Genomic DNA, 26267 nt, shown 5'->3' with positions numbered 1-26267 from the left:
AATTGCATTTTTTAAAATTCTTGTCGTGGCGGTCGTCACTACTAGATCCCCCTGATCACATCCTTGGATATAAATGGATTGAAAATGTTCAATGCATGTGTATATGCATTGAATCTCTGAACACAATTATATCTAGAGTTATATTTTAAAATTGTGTTCCTTGAGTTTCTTTTTTAGGAAAACCCCCCCTCCAAATTTCACTCTTCTCATTCTCTACCCCCAATCTTTTGTTTTTGTTTCTTTTTCTTTTGTTATGAAAAGTCGTGTGCCCCAGAAATGATCATGCACCTATTATCTTAGTGCTTCCATAGAAACAAAATATAAAAAGCTCCTCTCATCTTAACGGGAAAAATTCATAGTACATTACTATTCGCTTAGCTATGAATCATTGTGGTACAGTTACGAAGAGCTAAGAGCCTGAGACGAAGTGGTTGCATTGGTGGTCAATGGATGAAATTTGGGGTTACTCTTTTTGAATAAAGAAGGTTCACATGTTCTATCAATTTTTATAAAGCCAGTTCATAAGAGGTCTTGTCCTGATTTTAACTCGCTAGTGAATGATGGAATTCGGTCCCTTGTTATTAGTCCAGTTGGGCGAAATGCTAGTCCTTGAGTTATTAAACAGAGGTGCTCGAAATTGTCCGAGGCATGTGGGCCCATCACGGTAAACACAGGCCCCTCACTTCTCAGGCGATTTCAGTTATATTTGTGTCCGGATATATGCACAAATATCTGTATCCGTAGCATTTTCGAATTAGATATTATATGTCCAATAATGGAGCATTCTCTTACCCGGCATAATATCTGGATTTGAGTAATCCTATCGCCACTAACAGTTTCCCTGCCTCATTCCCTCTGCATACAATGATCTCAACATCTCTATCATATTAAAGAGTCTCAGCTTTGCATTTTTGGGTCATATTTATTTGCGAAAAACAGAAAAAATCTACAAACAGTGTACAAAATGATCAACAATGACTAGCATATGTAGGTTTATTTCTTCAATTCCGAATATTTGAACTGGAAAAAAAAATTTGTTGCTTCAATTCTGATTTGAAAATGATTTTTTCAAACCTCCAAAGCCACCTCTGTTTTTTCCTACCCAGTTGAACATTTGATTTGCAAAATGTTGCACATGCATCACACATCATTACTCGAAATGAAAGTCATATGATGTTTTTCCCCGAAGAATTGAAGTCAACTCATAGCTCATGCAAATGTGGAATCTGCGCGCGCACACAAAAAAAAAAAAAATTCAATTTTTCAAAGACAAATGCACACTAACCCCAAGCGGTTAGACAAGTGGGGATGGGAAAGCTAATAAGTGTTTGTCCTCCATGAAGTTGCATATTTGAATATCAGGAATGACGAACATTCCAAATCTTGGGGCTATTAGAGGATTTATCTCATCGTCAACTTCAAAACCCTAAAATTAGTCAAGGTGTGCACAAACTGGCTCAGACATCCAATTATCCAAAAAAGGTCAAATGCACATTGTGCCACAAAACCCATAATAGCGAGGGATTGAATATCCAAGAATTACTTGATGATAATTAAAAGCAAATTGACTGAAGGGTTTTACATAACTGAGATGGTACGTTCACTGCACGAGTCCGCCACATACTTACGTGGGGCCCAAAGTGGGCCCCACAAAAATATAGGATGCCCTTATCGATATGTGATTGAGCTGATTTTTTACAGAATTCCACAAAATTATTTTAAAATTTATGAGTATTTTTCTATATTTTTGCCGGACCCCACGTAAGTGTGCAGCAGACCGAGCAGTGCACTCCTGCGGTGAGATATTAGGATTGCTCCCATATTAGGAGGAACCTTACCAAGAATCCAAAACCCTTCAGCCGTTCTTTTCTAAGACCAAATTCCAAGTTAATAAAAGACAAATTTACAAACCATAACATCAAAAGGAGTCCTACTTGAGCAGCAGCTCAGCAGATTTCAATCACTGAAAGAGTAAAAATAGCAACTTAGACAAACACGCGCGCACTTCACTTTTCCTTGGTCTCATCATCGGCAGGGGGCCGGAGAGTTCCGAACATCCAGTCCATCCATATCGTGTAGTGGCCGTAATTGTGGCGGTAGGTGGTGTGGTGGATCGTGTGGTAGGCGGCACCCATGACAGGCCAGAGTTTCCCGTTGATGCAATCGTGAATGTTGGCGGTCCATATGCCCTCCATGAATAAGAGGATTATATGTGTTCTGAAATGCATTGGAACTAAAAACAACGATATAACATGCGGTAACGCCTGCAGTACCCCGTCCAATGGATGGAATGCCAAACCTGATAAAAAAGAGAGATGAACTGAGAGTTGTTAGAAAACTTTGGAATGTAGAGATCATGTTTTCAGAAGCAAACAAATAGTTTTTCCGAAAAATGAAAACTTTCAAATTGGCGCGTTACGCTCAAATGATGGTCTAAGTCGGAAGTCTGAATTTTTTACCAGCGAACGGTGAGAGAGTATTTTCTTTGTTATAGATATGATGCGTCGCATGAAGATACTTATAGAGAGGTTTTATGTCGTGCAGTTCTCTGTGCATCCAGTAAATCCCGAATTCCACAATCACAAGATAAACCGCAACGTTCATGAGGTAGGCAACCCAACCGATGTCGCTTATGCTTGGAAAACACCTTGTCCAGCCATTTTCAATCATGTATTCGGAAACCGTAGGAAGAAGAGTGTACCATGGCATGGCCTTCATTGCAACACATATCTGCAATTGCATAGCCCTTCTTGAAGGTATGGCATCTGCAACAAGATTTTTATCAGACCAACATATCTTCAATCTTTTGGCCGAAAAAAAGGACTTTTTTTTTTCTTTTAATGTTTTGTATATATGTAACAGTACATGAACAACAGATCCACGGTAAGTTGGTAAGAAAAAACTATACTCAAGTTCTTGAAGATTTTTGATATGCTTGAAGTTCTCGATGAGTTATAAACAATTGAGCGTTTTCGATTATTGAAGTGGACCTAGAAAGAGCCAACAAAGGGTCGTATTAACACAAGTGCGGTGGCAAATTGCGGTGTCACTAGACTTTCCCTAAAATCACTGGACAAGATTCATTTTATGTCCTCTTTAGGATTAACACAGACTGATGACTAATTAAGGACAGAGAATGCGAAAGAGTTGCTTAAAAGTTAAAGGTGGCTGATAATGCCCCGACAACTTTTTTTTAAGGCCACGACTGTTCCTGTTTTCTGACAACATTATCCCTTTGACATTTTTCCATTAATCCATAATTATCTTCTTTTCACCGCTATGTTTCTCACCACTTCCTCTCTCTTTATCGCCGACCGGCCACTTTCTCTCTTTAACCCCGTTCATCGGAGGCCACTGATCCAAGGTGAGGATTCAAGATGTTCTCTTTCATCAGTTTCGGGACTCACGTTTCCGTAGAAAATACAAATCATAGCCAACGGTAATCCTTGAGTCAGAACAGATGAAACAAATTAAATGGAACGATAATCTTTGAATCAAGCAATACCTCAATCAATTTATTGTACTTAATCTCAAAAGAATCACAAAGGCTTGGTTTGTAAAATGAACGTAATTTGAAGACATAGGATTCAGAGAAAAATTTCACAAATGGGTTTGCTTTTACTTTCGTCTTCATCCTCTCCGCAATGGAGAATCGGTTCAGATTTGGAGAAAAAGAGAACACATGTAAATTTCACTCCATACTGGAGAGAGATGATCAGCGAAAATAGACAGAATATGGTGTGAAGGAGTAGAGTTGGATCTTGTGGTAGTTTCATATTTTGGAATTGACAGTGGATCGATCATCAATAAAGACGGCTAAAGACAGTCGGAGAAGAGACAGAGGAGATGAAAGTGGGTTTCTTTCCGGTAAGTTGAAGAGAGAGAAGGAGAGAGGGGTAAAGTTGTAAAGGACAGTCTATTAGTCGTGGCATTAAAAAAAAGGCTCGTGGCATTAACGGTACCCAAGTTAAAACCAAATCACATAACTTCAACGTCTATCTCGGACATTTCTCCTGACACCTATGTGTAGCACCGGTGCTGTTGGGCCAAAGAGTTCTTCACTTTAGGGTGTAAAAGTTGAGTTGCCTAATTCAAATCAATGAAAATCTACCGTACAATACTCGAGAACCATCTAGTAATTTGTGGTAACAAAAAATTAAAAGCAGGTGGGTGGAAAGGAATTAATCTCAAACGTTTTGTATTTTTTTTAAAATCTTAACCGTTCTACATTTTTCTTGATTGGGGAAAAAGTAAACACTAATCAAACATTTGTTTTTTAGCAGAGGAAGAGGTGGAGGAGTGGACGACCAGGTGTGACAACTCTCCCCTGGACATGATCATAGGAACTCCAGACTCACAACGGAACCTCGAAAGAGACCCGAAACCCATAGATGCATGAGCCTCACACGAGACCGACGATGAAGACAAAGGGCGGATCATGTTATTCAAAGCGGGAGCAAGAGAGTGTCGGCATGCCTTCAACCCATGCCAAATACACCTTGTAGATAAAGTCACATCAAGTCAGACTCTCATGTTAAATATTATTCTCATTGTCCACAAGATTCCACGGACATGTGCATGTGACAGCAACGAATACCGATGCAGCATCACACTTGACAGGAACCACAAAAAATGAAAATGAATTAAAATGCTCGTCCTCGCGTGAAGATTTCTATGAATGATTCCTCCTAAACGGAAAATGGGACAACTGAGGCTCCGTTCATCTGTCAGAAAATTGGTGCGTGAAAAATGTTCTTGAGAAAATGTTAATGAAGTGAAGGAAAGGAAAAGTATTTCTCGGAACGTGTTTGTTTGGTGAGAGAAATTTGGGGGAAAGTTAAAGAGCAATAGTTTAGAAAACAAGATTTTTTTTTTTTTTTTTGCCGGATGAGTTTTGAGGAAAACTAATTCTAGTGGGGGTAAGAAATATGGGTCACATAACTTTATTGCTATTGAACACCCAAAAAATACAGGAATGTCAGACAGTCCCGTACTTTTCTTTTCTTTCCTTGCAACTGATCAAGGCCTAAACGAGCAATTTCATAATTTGAGCAATTTGTTTTTGTTTTATGGTCTTTGATCAGCTAGAGCTGCTAGATGTTGGCTTGATTAAATCATACTTGTTACACACAAAAACATTTTTTTGACAATACATTTTCTGATGAAAATACATTTTTTTTTGACCAAAAAAAAAAGAGACTTCTTTTAGATGAATGTCGATATTTGATGAAAATTGCGGCTTGAGGGTTGAATGGTTAGGATCGTCAAATGAGGATGTGGTACGCATCATTTTACATACATGAGGGGTTAACGAATCGTATAAATATTTCAAGATTGACAAAGTTCATGAAAATTCATGTGGCATTCTATAATTTTTTCATAACAAACAAACATAGTACAAATATTTAACGGGAAAAAAATAACCGATTTAAAAATTTAGACCTCTAAACGTAATGTGAATTGCAAAAAGAAAAAATTGTTCAGGAAAATTAATTACGCCAAAGATTTAGTTTGAAAATACAGACCTATTAGGACGACAAATAGTCAAAGCCCAATTGCCGTATAAAAATTGTCAAAAGGACAAATTGCGCAATTGAAGGAGAAAGATGTTTATTCCTGATTCTGATCCCAAAACAAACAAAAAATTAAAAATCTATTCCATATTATAAAATTTGGATTTTGATTAGGGCAATATCAGAAATTACTTTTACGACGGGACTTCAAAAAAGAGATACATCAACTTGTGCTATCCCTTTATATATCAGTTGAAATAAATGTTTTGGCATCTACTTAATAAATAAAATAACATTCACTTGCAGGTTTTGCTTTAATTTTTGTTTGCTTTTCTTTTTGGTTTTCTTCTTTTGCGTGGGATTTTTTCTCACTCCTTGTGGGTGTTTTTGTGGTGGGTTTTCTTATGTTGTCTTGATGGCTTTTCGTGATTGGAGGCTAATCTTGTCTAAGTGAGGTCATGAATGGTCGTTTGTGAGTTTAGGCTTCTTTTGTAGTTGCTTTCCTCCCTTATTAAGGGTGGCTACCTGTTTTCGATGTATGATTTTTGTATTAATGAAAACACCTCTAAACTTTGACAAAATAGTAAAATAAAATAAACTTGATGGACTGTCACTCAACTTCCATTAATTAAACTTGATAAACAAATAAATAAGCAACAATTGACCATCAACACTACCCAAAAGATGCCTATCAAAAAAAAAAACACTACCCAAAAGATCAGAAACTTGAGGAAATTGAAAGAAAGGAAGGGAAAATTAGAAAATTTCTCTCCCACTCTTGAGTTTGGAGAAAAAAAAGGAGAGAAAATAGTAGAAAAATCTAGAAGTGTGAATAGTACAATTTTCCTCTCAATTTCCTCTCTTTTTTTTTTCTTCCACTTTCTTCAACTTCCAAACAAAGCAAAAGGATTTTTACAAAAAAAGGAAAAAATTGGCCTGACTGACCATCTCATTTGCTGTTGCGGGTCCACTCCAGATCCGAAATCATTCATGTGGCTGTAAATCGATCCCTTCTAAAATCTCACCTATCAGATAATTTAATTTCTGTATAAACAATTTTATTCGAGATCTGTAACCACATATTGTATCAGATTTTTTCAACTGAAAACGTCACTTGAAATTTAAAAATATATATATATTTTTCCATTCGATAAATTTTCGGGAAAATGACAGCCAATGACGTGTTTTGATAATTAATACATGTCTAAGACATTTTTAACATTAACAAATGTTCTCAGCATGTTTTCGACGGGTATTAATTTATCAAAAGCGACGTCATTTTTCCTGGATCAAATTTGACTTTTTGTCTCCAATGATGTGCCCATCGAGCTTCATAGGTTGAGAGAGAGTTTCGATTATCAAAGTAGACCCACAACTCGCAAACTAGATGGTTCAGACGGGACGAGAAATAAAACCCGAGTGGGAATCAAACAGTTAGAGAAACAAAAACCCTAGGTAGTGCTGCTTACCGACGAAATCCGATCGAAACGTTAGACCAACCATACATTCATTGATACTACCCATACATACATATGTATTGTGTTGAGAGAAAAGAGAAGGCATGTATGTATGTACCTTTGGGCAGGAAAACATTGCGGTACAAGTGATAGATGTAGAAGCACCACAGGAAACCAGTGACGAGGTACAGGAGGCATCCCGCAATGTAATTCCGGAGCCACGTCTGAAAAAAGTGAGGGAGTGGATCCCACGCCGCGCCCGGCAATAGGCTCCCCAAAACGATGCGGTTGTAGAGAGATGTCTCCTCCACGAACAGCCCCAAATCCATCCGACCAATCGAAATCTACGGACTACGGGTCTGGTTCCGGTCAAAATTCCGGCGAGAAGAGAGAGAGAGAGTGTGTGTGTTTTAATAATGTAGTCTCCAACTCTGGAAACGTTGCTAAAGTTGCTTTACACAGGATATATAGTATTTATAAAGAGGGCTGGTTGTCTACATTTTGAAGGATTAAATAAGTGCGTCGGCATGTGGGTCCAACCTAGAATCAATGACATTATGACCCGATTCATTTCGGAATTTTAGATTTGGATTTGTAAGTAATGATCGTAGAAAAAAATAGAATAATGATTAAAGATATAGATAATAATTGAAGAAAGATATAGAAAAACATAAAAGTAATGATTAAAAAAAATAGAATATTAATTAGAATAAAAAATCTAAAACTCCAAAACGAACGGGTCTTATGAACACTTTTGACTGCTTACGGTTATGCCGGGTTTGATACTTTGATTCGAGTAATAGTAGTGATACACCGCTTAACATTTCACTGTTAATCTATAATCTATAATCCGGATAACGTTATAGTAATATGAACACTTCCATGAAAGTTCCCTGAAAGAATTTTTTATTCGGACAGTTGGTGGGAAGAGCGGTGAGCGTAAACTTTTTGCTAATTGTAATAGAATGTTTGAAGGCAAATCTTCTTCTTCTTCGTATTTTTTTTTAACTACTCTTTTGAAGACAAATCTGAAATTTGTTAAACTCGCCGGGAGAATAACAATAAGAATACACAGAAAGCAGTTAACGATACAACAAAACTAAAAACTATTGAAGTTAGCCAGGCAAAAGTACAATCCAAGCCGTACGTCTATATAATCGATTAACGGTTCGGATTTTAAAAAGTATTTTACAGATAAAAAGATAGGATACTTTTAGTAAATCTGAAACATTAAAAATACTTTCGAACGGTTCGGACTGTGCAATTGCATGGTCGGGTAGATAACGTTATGCAACAAGAAAAAATTGAGAAGTAGCAACATATGTACAAGTAGAATCATTCTCTAAATCAATTAGTCGACAACGTTACGAAATATTTTTGCCAAAACTAAGTTGTACGTCAATGATAAGCAATTGAGATTTTTGGAAAGTAACGTTCTGGGACTTCCATAACGAGGTTGGTTTTGAGAATTTTTCTTCGGTCCATAGAGCAACTAGTTTCACCTTTTCAAGAGCCATTTATCCGTTCGGCTAAATAAGTCAACTGGCTTATTTTTTGTTCTTATTCAATTTTTTTTTTTGTATTTGTTAGTTTTTCGTTAATTTTTGGAGGATTATTGCATTGTCATGACGAGAGAAATCTAAAAAGTAAAAAGTTACGATTGAAACCTAATTTTTTTGAATAGAGACAAAAATAAGCCAATAAGCCAATTTTTTCGTCTTTATTCAAAAAAAATTGGATTTCGATCATAATTTTTTGTATTTTTAGATTCCTCTCGTCATGATGATACAATAATTTTCAAAAAATTGATGAAAAACTAACAAATACGAAAAAAATTTGAATAAAGACAAAAATAAGCCAATTAACTTATTTAGCCGAACGGGTATAAACGCGGTTTGTTTGTCCAACTAGCACACCCACAGGCCACAACCAAAAGATAAAGAAAAACCCCAAAAAGAAGACTCAACTAGACCCCCCAACCTTAAAAGATATTTATTTTCGGTCAAAGTCAAAATACACATCGCCTGATAAGATCGACAGTTCATGTGCTGCATTACACGCGCACTACACCGGGGTGCACTACATCACCCAGACTCAAAGGAGAATGCCCACACACACGACACCAACCACCCAACCAAACCCCAGACTCAAAGGATAATGCCCACACACACAACCAGAGCCGGCTTATAGCCAAGGCGAGGGAAGCAGGCGCTTCTGGCCCCCGAAAAAAATTAAAATCGAGGCCCCCCAAATTTTTAGGATTCCTATATATATATATGGTCAAAAAAAAATTACACTAGCCTCCTTTACACAAAATAGGCCCAATTGAAATTTAAGAGCCACAAAATAGGCTCAAATTGTGGACTATACCGATTACAGTTGCATCGGGGGAAAGAAGCTTTTCAAAGTTGAAATTGATCAAAAATTATCTTCGGTCAACCATGTCTCAAGAAAGATTAAATGGATTGGCTATGTTGTCTATCGAAAAGGAATTGGAGAAGAAGCTTGACTATGGAGACTTAATCAATGCGTTTGCAGCAAAAAGTATGAGAAAAATAATTTTCAAATGATAGATTTTGAGGTATAATAAATTTTTTGTATTGGTTTTTTTTTTTATGACTCTTTGTAGACCACTTTTATATGAAAAGTATAGGGTGGCATTATTTAAGAGGTTCGCTTTCGGCCTTCAAAACTTATGAGCCGGCCCTGCACACAACACCTATAAGGATTCCACAATGCCTTTCATCCTGAGAATATGAAGTCGTTACCATCCGGTATTGGCTGGTACCGACTGGTATTTGAGCCAGAATGAAATTAGAGGTGTAAAATTGAATTTGGTCAATACCGGTACGTATCGGCTGTAACGGTACTAAATTCAAAACCTTGGGCACAATACAAGATTTGATAATATAAAATCAAAAATGACCAAAAATAGCCCAGTTCTTATGGAAAAAACAAGCACTAAGGCCATCTGGTCCACGTGCCTTGTCACCCCCAATGGAAAACAAAGCTTTCCTAACTTCATCAGCAGAAATTAACAGGTCGTTTGTTCAGTCAATATGGAAGGATAAGGAGACCGATTTTGTTTTCTCTTTCTTGCATTTTCTACCGGTATTTCACTGACCAAACGGACCCGAAGGGTTTAGGACTGCTCCCATAATGTTAAATGAGGAAAGCCAAGCCTCACAAGATACCCAAAACCCTTCAGCTATTATTTCCGAAAACGAAATTCCTAGTAAAGGACACAAACTTACAAGCCGAACATCAAAAAGGAAGGAGTCCAACTCGAAAAGCAGCTTAACAAATTCCATCACTGAAAAGAGTAAAAAGTTAACACAGATAAAAACATAGACTCACACTTCAAATTTCTTTTTTCTCATCATCGACAGGGGACGAAGAGTTCCGAAAATCCAGTCCATCAATATAGTGTAATTGCCATAATTGTGGCGGTACGTGATGTGGTTGGTGGCCCATATGCATAGCTTATGGGGGAGAACCCCCGTATGGGGTTGCTCCCACGCCCTCACTCTCTCTATTTCTTTTCTCCTCACACACAAACTTGCTATACTGGTGGAGTGGTGGAGAAACCCCCTATGGAGGGTCCCCGTTCCTCTCTCTCTATCTTGCTCTCTTTTTCCCTATATCTATCCACTGCCAAAGCATCCATTTATATACATAGAGTATCAGTATTCCAAGCTCATACTTGGAGACTTTTTCTTCCTAGCCTTTAATGCCACACATGCCTTGGCTATCAACTTGGATGCTCTTTGGTCTTCAAAGGCTGCTGGGATATATCCACGTTTTTCTTTAATCCATTCCAAGTTTCTGCCATTCTCCACAATCTTTTTCTTAGCTAGGAATCAAGCTTACCATATTTCAACATCCCCCTTAAGCTTGATTCTCTCGTCGAGTGCATCCGTCTCTCATTGTCTCAACATTTCGCTTTGCTGGACAACCATTCTCTGTCAATTTTTCCGTCTATAGGAACAACCGTCTATTGTTCGTAATGGCTCCCTCTCATTGAGCCTCTTCAACCACTCTATAGGTTGATCTCATCACAGAAGGAGTACGTCGCCTCGTCATTTCGTCTATATTGGCCTCCAATCACAAATTGGTTGTGATTCTCGTCTGTCTTACCAAAATATCATCTTATTTGGTATTTCTCCTCTGTCTTTAGAGCCTGGTGGGCTCCTTTCGTCTACGTCTCGTCTAATCGATCACATCTCGTCCGTCTTGTTTGGCCAAAAATTTGTGTCACTTCTTGTCTCGTCTCATCATCACTTCTTGTCTTGTCCGTCATCTTTGATTTTAGGCATGAAGTGCCAAAAACCTCTTTATAATGTCTACAACATCATACTCTATATCCGAAAACTATACCGGTAAAATAGTATGTTTTTATTCTTTCTTTTTCATTTATTCCAATATGTTCTCAAGCAGGAAGCAAGTGGGTGAGGAGGAACCACATCTGGGAAAAAGTAATACTCCCTCCGTCCCCTTATTATAGTTCAGTATTTCATTTTGGGCTGTCCCTTAATAAGTGTCCATTTGGTAAAGTTAGTGGGTAAAAATTAATACATTGTCTATTTTGTCCTTAAAAGTAGATTCCATTTTGAAAAGTTAGTGAGTAAAAAGTGTAATGATGATGGGTAAGTAGGAAAAGTGGAGGAAAAAATTGATGTGAAAGATATAATGATGATGTTTTTTTAATAAGTTGGAGTTACGAAATAGGACATTTAAAAAGGAACGGAGGGAGTATTTTATAGGTTAGTGTATGAATAGTGGGTTGCTTCTAAAAGCGAGGAACCGTAGCAAACTTTGTTTTGACCGAACAAGTAGATGCAAAGTGATTTTTGTCTTTACACTTGTCATTATAGCGTCATATGAGAAGTGAAGAGCAAGGGCGGTACTGTGTATGGGCTACAGTAGGCTGTAGCCCAGGTGGTCTTCAAAAAACCAAATATATATATATATATATATATATATATATATATATATATATATATATATATATATATATATATATAAAAACACAGCCTATACAATGCCTAACTCATTTAGCCCAACCCATTTTTTACAGCCTAGCCTAATTGCTGAGATAAAAACACACAACGCACTACGTTTTGTCACTCTCTCATCAATCGTAATCCCCGTTCTGTCATCTATTACACCTAGACAATTGCCCTGAAGGTCTGAAGCAACGATTTCAACAGCGATGCTCGAAGGGTTTGATTGGCGACTGGACTGATACTCCGAACCGGATGAACTCGAAAGCATGTGAAAACTAATTTGCGCAACAAAATGGAGGATGATTTTCTAGTGGATTTTATAATTATGTACATCGAAAGAGATCTTGTCCAAGACATCTACTCATATTTGATAATAGATGTTTTCTATTTTGTGAAACATTTTAGGGTACAACTTCAATAGTGTACGTTTTTTTTGTACTTCTCTTTTATTTATTTTTGAACATTTACGTATTTATATATAAGTTTGCCTCTTTTTGGTTTATATATATGTAATTTGGGTTAACCCAAGGTAGATTTTATTCCTGGTTCCGCCCTTGGTGAAGAGTGTGATGTGAATGCTCTAAAAGCCTATTGTTTTGGCTTGCCAATACAACAATATTGGATCCCAACAAGTCAAAAGACAACTGAAAGAAAACAAAAAAAGATTAAAAAAAAAAAAAATCAAAATACAAGCACAACAATTTTATCTAAAACTGTTGGACGCAAGTGGCCTCATGTGCATCTAATAGATGCGGATACAATTGTGTTTTAACATTGTGCATGTAGCATTGTTTATACAAGCAAAACTTCAATAGCAGTTAAGGGTGGTTTTGGATTAAGAAGTAAAGTTGACTTTTGTCTTTGTTCAATTTTTTTTCACATATGTTAGTTTTGTTTTAAATTTTTGTAATTTATTGATTCGTCTTGATGAAAGGAACCGGAAAGTAAAAAATTATGATCGAAACCCATAATTTTTTGAAAAAAGACACAAGTAAAGAAGATAATTTTTTGAATAAAGACAAAATTAAGTTTAAAAAAAAAAGCCAGCCTTTTTTACTTTATTTTTGTCTTTTTTCAAAAAAATTATGAGTTTTCATAAAAAATTTGATTTCTCTCGTGAAAACGAATCAATAAGTCACAAAAATTTGATGCAAAATTAACAAATGAAAAAAAAATTAAATAAAAAAAGAAGAAGTAAAATTAACTTTTTAATCCAAAACTAGCCTAAGAAGGGAAAAGAGCGAGACCAGAACTTCAATACCGTCTGGGCCATTTCTTAATGCAATGTTCTTTTCGTCTTTTACACAATCTTGAATACCCGCATCAATCCCTCCAACTGTATCCCAAAGATTATAGACAAGATTATAGGCTCATTAACATCACATTGGATCTCTCTCTCTCTCTCTCTCTCTCTCTCTCTCTCTCTCTCTCTCTCTCTCTCTCTCCCCGCAACTCTTTGTTTCTCTCTTCCCCTCTCTCTTCCTACGTTTCTGCACCTCTTTGTTTCTCTCTTCCCCTCTCTCTCCCTACGTTTTCCACCTTAAAATGGGCGGCGGAAGGGGGTGATCTCTCCTATGAGGTTTTTCTCTCTGTTGGCTTTTGATCGGAATCTCTTTTCCCTTCCTTTCATCACTCTCCACCCTCATTCACCCCTCACGCCTTCCAACGCCTTGGCCTCTCCGGTTCCTCTACCGCTGAACCTCCTCTATCAGATTCTCCGTTCGTTGGTGACTCGTCTTTGATGGTGCGGTTTAGATGTGCGGCTGTGGGTGCAAAGCTTTTATGTATGATTGGGTTGTCGGAGTTGGAGATCTATGTTGGTAGATGAAGATGACGAGGTTTTTTTTTTTTTTTTTTTTTCATTTTCTTGTTGTTTGCGATCATTTGCTTCTTCTTCTCTCTTTTGTGAAGGTTTTCTCTCTGGTTTCTTGCTGTGGGTTTTTCTCCCAACTGAGTTTCTATCAGTTGGGTTGTTTTGGGTTTTTCTAATTTCTGCAGGAAAATGTTTAGTTGGTTTAGGGTATAGATTGTGGATGAAATCCCGTTGTCTAGGTTACTTGGTCCTTCATTTAAGGACGAGTGTTCAATTTGATATAATCTTTAGTTGGAGTTATAATATTATGTATTATCAATTGAAAAAAAAAAAGAAAAAAAGACATCACATCGGATTTGGGTCTCCAAAATAAAAAATTGATGCCCCAAAACATCCCTTGCACATCCTGCTTCATTCTAGCTTTTTGGAGGAAATGGACGTGCGTATGGTTATCACTTTTTTGTGGGGGCTTACCTTAGGTTTTACAAAAATTTAGAAAAATACTCATAAAGTTTAAAATAATATTTTATAGGGCCCTATAAAAAATCAATTCTAACAAATATCGGTCAGTATTATTTTTGGATTCGTAGGGGTAAAACTATTACAGTTAAGCAATTTTGCCCTTACGAATCCAGAAATAATACTTACCGATATTCGTTGGAGCTTATTTTTTATAAGGTCCCATAAAATATTATTTTAAAATTTATAGACATTTTTCTGTATTTTTAAGCCACATAAAAGATTAGGGGTGTCAAATGGGCGAGTTTGGACTAAATTAGGTAAGTTATAAGTGGGTTGGGTTTTTAATGGATTATTGACCCATTTAGACCCAATTAGTTAGGAGTCCAATTATCCATACCCAACCCAACCCAACCCAATCCATTTATTTAAAATCAAACCCAACCCACTCATTAACCCGATTAAAATTAAAAACAACTAAAATACCTATATACACTGAAACGACCATATCACCCTTATACATTTAAATGACCAAATTACCTTTGGATACTAAAATTACCATATACCCCTATATATTAAAATGACCAAATTACCCCTATGTATTAAAATTACTAAACTGAATGGAGATTTTGCTGAAATTTTAGAAATTTTTTGACTTAGCAATTCAGAGTTTTGAGGTTTTTTTTTACTTGATTTTCTCTTCTAAGTTGTTGGTACGATGATTATTATGTCCATATTAGCTTCTTTAAACCTTCTGCCAAATTAACATCTAATTAATGGAGAAGAAAAAACACAGGAAAAAGAAGAAAAACACAAACCTAATGAGATTGACTCTGAGATTGGCCTTGATATGGACAAACAGGTCAAACAGCTGGCCCAAATCAATTGCATTTTTGTGAGAGTAAAGCAGAGTGAGCCTCGCACATGAGTTTCTCAAATAGAAAGCTATGATCTTGTTCCCTCTCTTGGTGTCTATTAATAACACGTCGAGGGAGCCGTCGTCGGTGACCGGCGTGGACGATGCCGTCGAGACGGCCGCAAGCTTGTCATCGGAGGAGTTCTTTAGGGAGTAGGTGGGCGGAGACTGCGGGAAGAAGGTTCGCTCTATATAAGCTCAGCTCGAACCGGACTCGACTCGTTTACAAACAAACGAAGTTTGAGTTTGAATTTTTGGTTCGTTTAGTGTACAAGTTTACTACAAAACTCGGCTCGACTCGGCTTATACTGTAACTGGAATTCGTAACATGAAACCGTTCAAACCGAGTTACCAATTCTCGATTTGACCAAGAAAAAGGTTCGTTTCACATAACATGTTTACTTTTATTTTTTTCATTTTTGTGGTAGTTCTATTATTTTGTTAGGTAATGTTCATGACCCATTGGGTATTTAAGTTGACTCAATTGAAACCCAATTAAAACCTAATAATAAATGGGTTAGATGGATTTGGACCCATTCTAACCCAACAAATAAATGGATTAGATTGGATCTATTTTTTAATAGATAGGTTTAAGTTTTTTAATGAGTTTGAGTTTAATTTGCCACCCCTATAAAAGATATAGTGAATGATGGAGTAGTTTGAAGTGTACTAGTACTACTTTTGCCGGCCATAAAAGATATAGTGGAGCCCACCGACACGTGTCGAGCAATGGCTTGTTCGGTGGGTGAGATACGATGGGCCTATCATTCCACGTTCCAAAATACAAATGCTCGGCCATAAATGGTTTTAGGTGAGAAATGATTTTGCCACTTTCTTTTTTGTTAACGTCACTCTTCTGTAAGTATACACTTGTAGAGGAGTGACGTTAACAACAAAGGGAATCAGCAGCCTTTTAATAAGGAAGATTGCACCAAAAATACACTTGCAAAGGAGTAACATTAACAAAAAAGATAGTGACAAAATCAACAGCCTCTTAATAAGGAAGATTTAACAGATTACTATTTCCCATAAGGATACTTAAATTTTAACAGATTTTAGCAATTGTAATAATCTCCTTTTTGTATAACGACATGGAAAATATTTGTTAAAAGTATATATTGGGTAAAATTCCTATAGAAGAAATATACCACTCAAGAAAATTAGAAAGGCTTATATTCTTGTGAATTAGAAAGCACTGGAAAAAGAAGAACCTAAAGGGTTTAATCATTGTAAATTGTTTTAATGATTAATAAATTTTTGTTTGCCGATCTAAAAAAAGGATAGGCTCCATCGAAAGACGAAGAGGAAATCAGGAACTTCAATACGAAAGATAAATCAACTCCTTTCCTCAGGCCAAGCACCTTAGTTGCATGTACCTAAACATAACTATTTCCGGTAATGGCTTATGTTCAACTTTCATTCTGTGCACAGCAAGGACTTGTTACTAGCTAGGATGATGCTATGGCGTCCCTGGTCATTTTGGGGACATCGTAATTTTTGGCATAACTTTACCATTAGGAGCATAATTAAAATCAATTACAAGCATAACAGAACCCAAACAAGGCATAACCAAGGAATATTCTAAAAACCAACCTAGGCATAACTAAACCCAAATAAAGCTATGGTTTTGGTTATGTCTTTCTATGGTTCTGTTATGCTTGTAATGAGTTTTGGTTATACTCATAATGGTTTTGTTATGCCAAAAATTACGGTATCTCCAAAATGACAGGGTACACCGAAGTCATTCCCTACTAGTTATATATCTATTTGGGGGTAAAGATTAAATTGCTTCATTAAGTCTAATTGTTCCAAGGTTGGGTTAAAGCCTAGCTACTTTTATTGCAAAATGAAAATTCGGTATCGCATGTTTAATTGTCAAAAAGAAACTTTTATAACTGAACTTCGAGTAGTTTTCGACAAAAAAAAAAAGAAGAAGAAGAGAAAATAACTTCGAGTAATTTTAAAATTGCTATAACTATATTGTGTGCAAAATAACTAATTCTTTTGCAATGTAAACCAAAGCAAAATCAGACTGGTTTGGTTCTACGCACATGTATATATATTGATCATGTAGCAACTACGGATCCGATCTGACTTTTTTCAGAGATGATGATATGTTTATCGAGCTTTATATATGTATCAAGGTGGATCAGCAACAGACAAACTAGCTTGCAAAACTCGAGTGAGATTCAAATTAACAATAAAAGAAACAAAAACTAAAAGAGAGAATATATTCAAAATTTTCAGAATATCAAAACTATGAATTGAACAAGGAAAATAAGATAAATAATATTCATACATACATATATAGCTATATACATATTCATTATATATATAAGACTAAATAAGTGTATGACACACGGTACGCTCTCTCTTTAGACTCTTTTGAAAAAAATATTAGACAATACTTCACAATTCACCTCACGTTCATACTTAGAATACGATCTTCACATTTTGATGTTAAATCATGCATCGATGAAGTTCAAATATCATTACATATAACTGATTTTATCCCGTGCTCCCCTACATAGTACGGTCACCCGATAGTAAACATACGTGCATATATGTGTGTGTGTCTATAGAAAAAGGCATGTACCTTTGGCGGGAAGAACGTTGGGGAACAAGTAGTAGATGTAAAAGCACCAGAGGAAACCAGAGACGAGGTAGATAAAGGATTCCACGACGTAATCCCGGAGCCATGCCTGCAAGAAGTGAGGGAGTGGTTCCCACACTCCGCCCGGCAATAATGCCCCTAAAACAAGGCGATTGTAGAGCGACATTTCCTCTGCGAATCGCAGCAGGTCGTGATTTTCCATCCGACCAATTGAAAGCTCAAACTCCGGGTCTTATTCCGGTTAAAACTTACTAGTAAAAGAGGAGGGAGAGAGAGAGATTTAGTTAGTCTCCAAATTTTTAAGGGGGGAGTGAGGGTTTAGGCTGAATTAGTTTACCTTATGCTTGGACGAATCCAGAGCTGACTCTAAGATTCATGAGGTCTAAAGCGAACTTTTCAAGCGGAATCCTCAAATCTCAATATACTTTTCATATTCAATACGAGAACGCAAAATACAAAATTCCCCATACATATTGTGCAAATCTTTACTCCTGGTGATGTTATTTTTCCCGATTAGAAGAGTACGTACGTAGTGAATAAACAAAGGCCTTTCAGACTTTCAAAAGTTGACTTCTTTTTTCAACACTTTTAGAGCACCAAATTATCTCATTTTTAGGTTTGTTAACTTAAATTTTTACCTACGATATCAAAACTTAGTTTTTATGTAGGCAGGTCCATAAAATCGGAGGCTCCAAGCCTCCAAAATTAGTCAAAATTTAACGGTCTGAAGTGATGACTTTAGGGGCTTTAGCCTAAAGCTGACTCTAAACAGACCTAAAGTTATCATTTAGTGGGGGGCAATAACTTGCGTATATTTACTATCGTGAGATCATCAACCTAATATTTATACGCATCATGAGCTACGGGCCTACAACCGCGTAGACTCCACACAGGATAAAGATAATATAGCGGCACGTGGTTAAGAGCGAGAAAGGGAAGAAAAGAAAAAAAAATGGTTTAACACGGAGAAAGCCAAGAAGAGGGCCAAATTTTTTTTTTCCCAAAACGATAACAGATAATATTATTAATCTTAATCAAAATACATCAAGTAGAAGACTCGTTCCTAAACAGAGAACCAAGCAACCACGAATTAAGAACATATCCAATTAAGTTAAAGTCAGGATTCCTTTCAAATCAAACGAATCTGTATTATCGACACAACAGAATGACTCACCCCAGCTTTGTTAACCTTAATCCATGTACTTCTTCATTTTGCCAGACCTCTCTCAAGCAAATCCCCATCTATTTACAGTTATATTTTTTTCTATAGAGAGTTTTGTGTGCAGCTAGAACTCTCTTCACGAACCAAGAGCCGCCAATATGCTCAAAATACTATATACTCAAAACTATATTTCATTTAGCATGTAAAACAACACAAGCACTACTTCATATTTTGTTTTCATAAAACTCTCTACCTAATTTATCCCTTTCCACAATCAAATATATAGAACGTCTCTTAGGCCTTGTTCAATTCCACGGAAAAGGAGAGAATATCTACTTTTCTGTAACTTTCTGCGTGTTTAATTACCAGAAAAGTTGTAAGACTCACAACTTTAACTTTTTCACTGGGAAACACTTTCTTGTAAAATAGATCTTGCCAAAATGAAGGAATTCTTGTTTTCTTACAAGATTTTTTATTAATAGAACACACATAGGAAAATAATTTTTTTTTATTTTTATTTTACATCACTTCACTTTTCCTAAGAACCAATTTCTCATACAACATTCCTGACAACTAAACGGGACATTAGGTCAATGCCCCAAATCTATGCCAAAATCAATAGCATCTAAATTTGGAGCTAAAGAACATTATTACTTACACTCCATTATAAGGTTTGTTTAGCCTCTAAACCTTTAAGGAATACAATAAATTACTTCATATAAATTTTCAAAAAGGTTATCTAACAATAATTTGTGAAGGAAAAACCAGAGGGGCTATCTAAAGATCTCCTCTGACTAGACCAAACAGTGATGTAGCGTTTGTGAAGGAAAAACCAGTGAGCCTAGGCTAGCTCAAGATCTCCTGTGACCATACGAAACGTTTTTGAACTCGTAGCGGCGTTGATTTAAAAATCCGTACGCGCGCAAGGGCCGGCCAACGTCGACCCCCGGCACTGCACAAAGAAAATTGTACTCTAATATTTTTTTCACAATTTTATCATGTGCAGGGAAAAATATACTGTATAAAGTTATACCAATAACGAAATATAGGACCCAATTTTATTTTATTTTTGCTAAAAAAAGAAAGTTTCTTTTATAATCAAAGGAACAGGGTTGCAAGGATTAAAAAGATGAGGGCACAACAGCATCAACATCGCAATTTTACATTCCAACAAGATTAGCACCTGAGAAAAGATGCAATTGCAGCACCTGAGAACGGATGGAGTACAATACGAGTAACAAAATTTTGAACGACCAATGTAAGGATGTAAATAGTTTATTGTTGTTTTTATCTAACAACTTATAGAGACATAAATTAATGTACTTAGGTTTTTTTAGTTGATTTACAATTGTGATATTGGTGCAATGGTAGAGGCCTCAAAGAAACCAAACGAACAAATTTCCTAGCTCTTAAATTTAATTTTTCTTAAATCTTTGATCCAAACATAGCCTAAGGACCGAACCCGAGCACTACTGGAGCAACCTGTAACAAAGGCTCCAAGGCGCTCGCCAGAAACTTCCTAGCAAACATCACACACATCGATGTAGACTTCCCATTATACGTACACTCCGATCCGAACCGAATCCGATTCAAGAACTCCTCCGAAATATCGCCCCACCCAAACTTCCCGGGATGCGGCCCGCCCCTTGACCAGTCCACCCAAGTAATGCTCCGGTTTGAATTTGTCTCCGGGTACAAAATATGCACCAAAGTTGGCAAATAAAACTCGTCGTTATAACATGGCGGGCGGCAAAACCGTTCGAAAACCCGGTAATACTTTTTATCCGAAACCGTTCGGATGGCGAGTTCCCGGTGGATACTGAACCACTGGGACCCTTTTCGCCAGTCCGACGCGGTAACGTTGGGCCACATCTGGGGGTTGTATCGGCCCCGGCCCGTTTTTCTCGGGTCGTCAAATGAGCCCAAGAAGCTTAAATTTGAGCCCATTAGGTAGTTGTGGATTGTGGTGAAGTTGAAAAGTGGGATGCAGGATTCGGAGAGCAATACAAATCTTTTGTTTGGGAAATGGAGGAGGGCGTTGGATAGAAGGCGTCTCTCGGCATCTATCATCGATATGGTTCCCCAATACGCTGCCTGCACCAAATAAGTTCAACTTGTTATCAACTGATACGATTCATAGGGCTGGAAACGAGTCGAGTCGAGCCGAGCTTTGTCGAGCTCGAGCTCGGCTCGTTTAATAATCGAGCCAAGAATTTGAGTTCGAGCTTGGCTCGAGCCTTAATTAACGAGTTAAGCTTAATCATTTACTAAACAGACATCTTTAATCAAACCGAACCTCTCTTAACGAGCCAAACTTTTTCCGAACGAGCTCATTTACTAAACGAGCCGAAAACTCAAGCTCGAGCTTGGCTCTAAGCCAAGCATTAACGAGCTGAGTATTAACGAACCGAGCTGAGCTCGCAAACTGCTCGGTTCATTTGCAGTCCTAGATATGAACAAATATATTTTGGATAACCGGGAAAAAAAAACGGTATTTTTCTGCAAATAAAGTCGAATTCTTGAAGTTGGATAAGTATTTTTTTTCATACATAGGACGTTAAAAAAACCTAGAAAATGTTACGTATCTAATCTAGAAGGGAAATTTTTTTTGACAAAGATGTCCGAATTTTTTCTGGCACATACTTTTTTTTTTTCTTTTCTATATCTGTACTTTTAGACCCGGTTCCCCAAAAAATGGTCGGAGTCGCTCATTTTATTTACGGTCCTATAAAAAATAACTCAATCTGGTATATCGGTTGGGGTGTCTACGAAACATCCAATTAATTTTGTCCCAAAATTCAAGCTTGAGCTCGACAAAGCTAAGGTTATAGTAATTGATTTGACATACTTTCCCTTTATTAGTATTTTTAAATAGCCTCTTATATGCATTCCCTTAATTAGTTGTATCTTATATGTATTTCTTCAATTGCCTGTTATCATCTTTTTGCCTAATTGTTAGTCCACACCCCCCACCCCCCCCCCCCCCCCCCCCCCGCTCTCTCTCTCTCTCTCTCTCTCTCTCTCTCTCTCTCGGTTTGTAAAATCATTTCACTTTTTATTGTATCACCACATCGGAATCCGATTGTATTCTTCTTCGTTGTTTTTTTGGTAAGTATCTTCATTTGTTACTCCCTTTGTCCGGATTTATTAGTTTCTCGTTCCATTCTAACCGGATAAAAAATGAGTTATATCTTTAAATTGGTAATGATTTTTATATTCAATATGAATCTTGTTTGATAGATCTCAATTAGTTTTATAAGACAATATTTTCAAAATCACATAAAATATTATAAATTATAAAATATAATCGATTAAAAAATGGTACGAACTCCCAAAAAAGACTATTAAATCCGAACAGATGGAGTATTATTTATACTCACTAACTTTATAAAATGAACACTGATTTTGGGACAACTCAAGATGAAATTCTAGATTCTCAAAAGAAGACGGAGGAAGTATAATTTATGCAATCGTTTATTACCTTTAAAAATGTGCAAACATTCTTCTAATCAATCAACTTTTAATATGAAAATCGCCACAGAGGCACAATTTATAAGACACACGGGTTTCAGAGCAGGAATAATAGTTCTTTTTAATTGGTCTCTTATATGCATTCCCTTAATCATTTTTTAATGTGATCTTTCTTGATTTTATCTATTTAAAAAAGTTAAAAAGTCAAAATAAATAGATTTATGGCTATAGATATATGTGGACTAGATGTTGAGACCTAACAAATTTGGAGACCCTAGACTTTCGCCTTAATTATGGTAGGGCCGCCCTTGCCATTCTTGTTTGTCTAGACATTTAATATTTGCAAGTTTTTTCCAAGCCTTCACATTTAGAGATTGGATTGACAATATCATCTTTTGACTAAACATATTGAGAAAAACAATTTATAGGTGGGGATAATTGTATGGAATTCTATGCATGTGTTTAATAATAACCGTCCAATATTAGACCACTTTCACATATACAGAAAAGAAACAGAGATAATTGTTATGCAAGCACAAGCCTCTAATTCGACTCTCACCAATGACCTATACCTTTGACTTTGATTTGCGAGAGATTCTCTTGTGAATTCACTAGTCCCTCTATGGATGACGTACTTATTGTTAACCAAACCGAGAAAGACGATTAATCAAGGGGTGCATAGGTTGACTAAGACACCTCTCAATCTTAAAAGAAATATTTAAATTGATGGAAATAAGGAAACTTAATTTAGAAAGCTGACCTGGCTAGGAATTCTTCTTCCATAAAAGACTGAAGTTTCAGGCAGTGATTCAGTATAAGAAGGATGTGAGTGCACGTAAATAGTGTACAATCCTTCATGGCCTCTGAAGAACAACTCCCACAAGGGTGCCAGAGGCAATGGCCCTCTGGTCAAGAACATGAAGGCCACTTTCGGCGCGTGAAACTCTTGAATCCTCGGACCCGACGTCGATGCTCTCCGCAACAACTGATCATCGCTCATATTGTGCATGAGGCCCGTATGCTCTTTCAATAAAACACGAATCGTGCTGTTAGACGTTTCATTTGTCGTAAAGGAGAGTGAAGCTAGCATTTCCCGTGGTGGATGTGGTGGTGGAGAAGTTGAAGTAAGGGTACTGGCTGATACGGGGAAGGTGGAACTTTTGAGGTATAAGGTGGTTATGGTGCCTATCGATAACCCGATGAGGAAGAGGAGAAAGTGAAGAACATGGTGGAGGTGGAAAAGGATTTCCATTAGCTTAAAGATTGACGGCAATGTGAGCCGTCCATTGCCCATTTTTTTGGAGAGAGAGAGAGAGAGAGAGAGAGAGAGAGAGAGAGAGAGAGAGAGAGGATTGTTGTTTAATTGCTAGTAGCTAGCTGGTTAAGAAGAGAATAACTTAGGCCGGGGCTGTTTTATGGCTGATAAAGGGGCTGGAAAAGGGGCTATTTGGGGCCTGATTTCTAGCTGATTTGGGGGTGCTTTGGAGAGCTGATTTAGGGTCTCTTTTCAGATTGTTTGGGCAGAGGTATTGGAGGGGATGGTAACGATTGAATGATGCTTGGTTGTGTACATAGTTAGTTCTTTGCTAACTGCATGTTTTGGTTTTTCCTTTTGGGATTGATTTTGGCACTTTTGAGAGGGCAGTTATCACTTTGAGAAGTGCCAAAATCACTCTTCTATATAATTGTGCAAAAGCTATGATTGTTCTTTAATGGTAGAAGTCCTCAAATCCTAAGAGATGAGAATTACTTTAACGTTTTCTATCTTATCTCCAAAATATAAGCAGATTAGATAGCACTTTATAGTCTCTAATATATGGATCACCGGGTCATGCCCACATGGGCGACCCGATTGGGTCCTGACCCAGGCCCCAAATTCCAGCAGTACCGTGATTTCAATTTTTTTTTTCTTGTAATAAATGGAATTTTTGTTTGCCGTTGATAACAAAAAAGAGAGAACACTCAGAATTTTGGTTATGTGGGGATACAAAAAAATTTTTTGTCGTAGGTTGTAGCCAAATGTTTTTCCCAGTAGTCATGGGAAATATATATATATATATAGAGTGATTGCAGAAACAAAGGCTTTATTGTGTTTACGCTAATGATTAACTTATGGAGAATAACTTTTGAGTTTTATCTTTATTCAATTTTTTTTTGCATTTGTTAGTTTTACACCAAATTTTTATGTGATATGAGTGAGTAAGGATGAGAGGAATCAAAAAAAGTAAAATTTTTTGACTTTCAAACAATTATATTTGGAAAATATTCAAAGAAAAAGTTCAAAAAATTACCTCGTGTATAATTATGTCTTTTTGACTCTTCTGGAGATAATTTTGTTGGAAAATATCTTAGGATGTAAACTTTTTTTAAAAAGTGTGAATAAAAATTGATTTGATTTGGAGCCATATCTTTTGAGTGGGCATCTATTCATCATTGACAGACGCGTCTTTTTGTGAACAAAGGTTCCCCTTCTCTTTGGTGGCTTTCCATAGAGTCACCAGCTAGTCTATTAAATATCATTCTTCTCATTCATTTTTGAGTTGTGAATTTTTCCTTTCATTCGAGTCCATACATATGAGTACAAAACTCAAGAAGGTTCAATAAAAACATCGATTGTAGTGTTGCTTCTGTGGGGAGTTTGATTGAGTTGTACTAGGAGATAAACGTTTATGCAAATCGTAGGCACCGTGGAGGGGACGAATCTGTCTTAAGTACATAGTGTTACACTCACCTTGATCATCAATTTCGTTGCATCGATTTCTAGGTTTTGAATTCTATTTTATTGCACTCATATTATTGATTTATCACAAAAAATAAGCATATTTTTCCAACAAATTTTGGCTTGGAGAATATCAAAATAATACTCTGTTTGGGGGCAGACCAAAAGGTTGGGAAAATTACATAATACTATAAATCCTGTACTCAATATCTCCCCAGCGAGAAACTTTTAGGTATGCTGGGATACGAAGTCCTATGGTATTCTCTCCGGTTCGTTTCTTATTTTTCGGTCATTTTCCGATCACATTTAGATGATCAATTTCGTTCATTTTGGAGAGTTCGGCGAAAATGTTAGTAATACCAAAAATTGTGTTCATCGGATTTTATTTGATACATGATCGGCACATGTGAAAATTGAAGAAAACCAAAACTGAGTCCAAAAACACATTGAATTAAAACCCAGTTTTGCTTTTTTTGCTATTTTCACGTGTGCCAATCATGTATCAAATAAAGTCTGAAAAACACAATTTTTGGTATGATTAAGGTTCAAACCGAACTCCAGAAAATAAACGGAACCGATCATCCAAATGTGATCGAAAAATGCCAAAAAATGAGAAACGGACAGGAGGGGATACCTAAAAGTTTCTCTAGCAATGTACGTGCATTGTTTGCGACTTTGCGCACATCATTTATTTTTAAGTACCTCCTATCCCTAAATCCTTTACACGAATGTGGGGTGGACGGCTCAATGTTTAACTCCGTACTCAACAAATCATGCACCCTTATTTTCGAGTGAATAATAAGGTACTCAAAAGAAACCATGCACATGCATTGATAGATATAGTGCTAGACTAGGTTGAATTGAAGTCGTGCACATATGAGACTAGGGCAGTTTCATACATGCCATGTCGGGGTTTTTTTTGGGTACGTCGAAAATTCATAAATTTCTTCTTTTTTTTATGGGTGCGTCAAAAATTCATAAATTAATAGCCAAAAGGAGTAGCACAATACAAATTCAGAGACATAAATATAGAAAGCTAAACCGAGCAGTAACGACGAATTAAGAGTTAGACTCTTAGGTGCCCAACACCCGGGTAAATGCGCCCAATCTAGCCAGATTATCAGCGGTTGGATTAGA

The 26267-nt window shown here is 36.8% G+C and overlaps 2 protein-coding genes across 2 annotated transcripts; both read right to left on the bottom strand.

Annotated features, from left to right (window-relative positions):
* Positions 1-1842: 1842 nt before the first annotated feature.
* Positions 1843-7448, bottom strand: LOC131303637 (delta(7)-sterol-C5(6)-desaturase-like). Its single transcript, XM_058330594.1, has 3 exons — positions 7089-7448; positions 2460-2765; positions 1843-2299 (listed from the first exon to the last, which is right to left on the bottom strand). The coding sequence occupies exons 1-3, from the start codon at positions 7297-7299 to the stop codon at positions 2007-2009; spliced, it is 810 nt and encodes a 269-aa protein (XP_058186577.1). The 5' UTR covers positions 7300-7448; the 3' UTR covers positions 1843-2006.
* Positions 7449-20099: 12651 nt separating this feature from the next.
* On the bottom strand, positions 20100-24018 carry LOC131303635 (glycosyltransferase BC10). The gene is made up of 2 exons (XM_058330592.1): positions 23172-24018; positions 20100-21034 (listed from the first exon to the last, which is right to left on the bottom strand). The coding sequence occupies exons 1-2, from the start codon at positions 23703-23705 to the stop codon at positions 20390-20392; spliced, it is 1179 nt and encodes a 392-aa protein (XP_058186575.1). The 5' UTR covers positions 23706-24018; the 3' UTR covers positions 20100-20389.
* Between the last annotated feature and the right edge of the window lie 2249 nt (positions 24019-26267).

This window comes from Rhododendron vialii, chromosome 10a (genome assembly GCF_030253575.1).
Source record: "Rhododendron vialii isolate Sample 1 chromosome 10a, ASM3025357v1".
In the NCBI taxonomy this organism is placed as follows: Eukaryota; Viridiplantae; Streptophyta; class Magnoliopsida; order Ericales; family Ericaceae; genus Rhododendron; species Rhododendron vialii.
This window is presented reverse-complemented; position numbering and strand designations above follow the sequence as displayed.

Excerpts from the sequence above, each read along its gene's own strand:
- LOC131303637 (XM_058330594.1), bottom strand. The coding sequence starts at position 7,299 with ATGGATTTGGGGCTGTTCGTGGAGGAGACATCTCTCTACAACCGCATC. Across the intron at positions 2,766-7,088 it reads CAATGTTTTCCTGCCCAAAG|ATGCCATACCTTCAAGAAGG; the intron begins GTACATACATAC and ends ATCTTGTTGCAG. Across the intron at positions 2,300-2,459 it reads TACTCTCTCACCGTTCGCTG|GTTTGGCATTCCATCCATTG; the intron begins GTAAAAAATTCA and ends CTTTTTTATCAG.
- LOC131303635 (XM_058330592.1), bottom strand. The coding sequence starts at position 23,705 with ATGGGCAATGGACGGCTCACATTGCCGTCAATCTTTAAGCTAATGGAA. Across the intron at positions 21,035-23,171 it reads GAAGAAGAATTCCTAGCCAG|GCAGCGTATTGGGGAACCAT; the intron begins GTCAGCTTTCTA and ends TATTTGGTGCAG.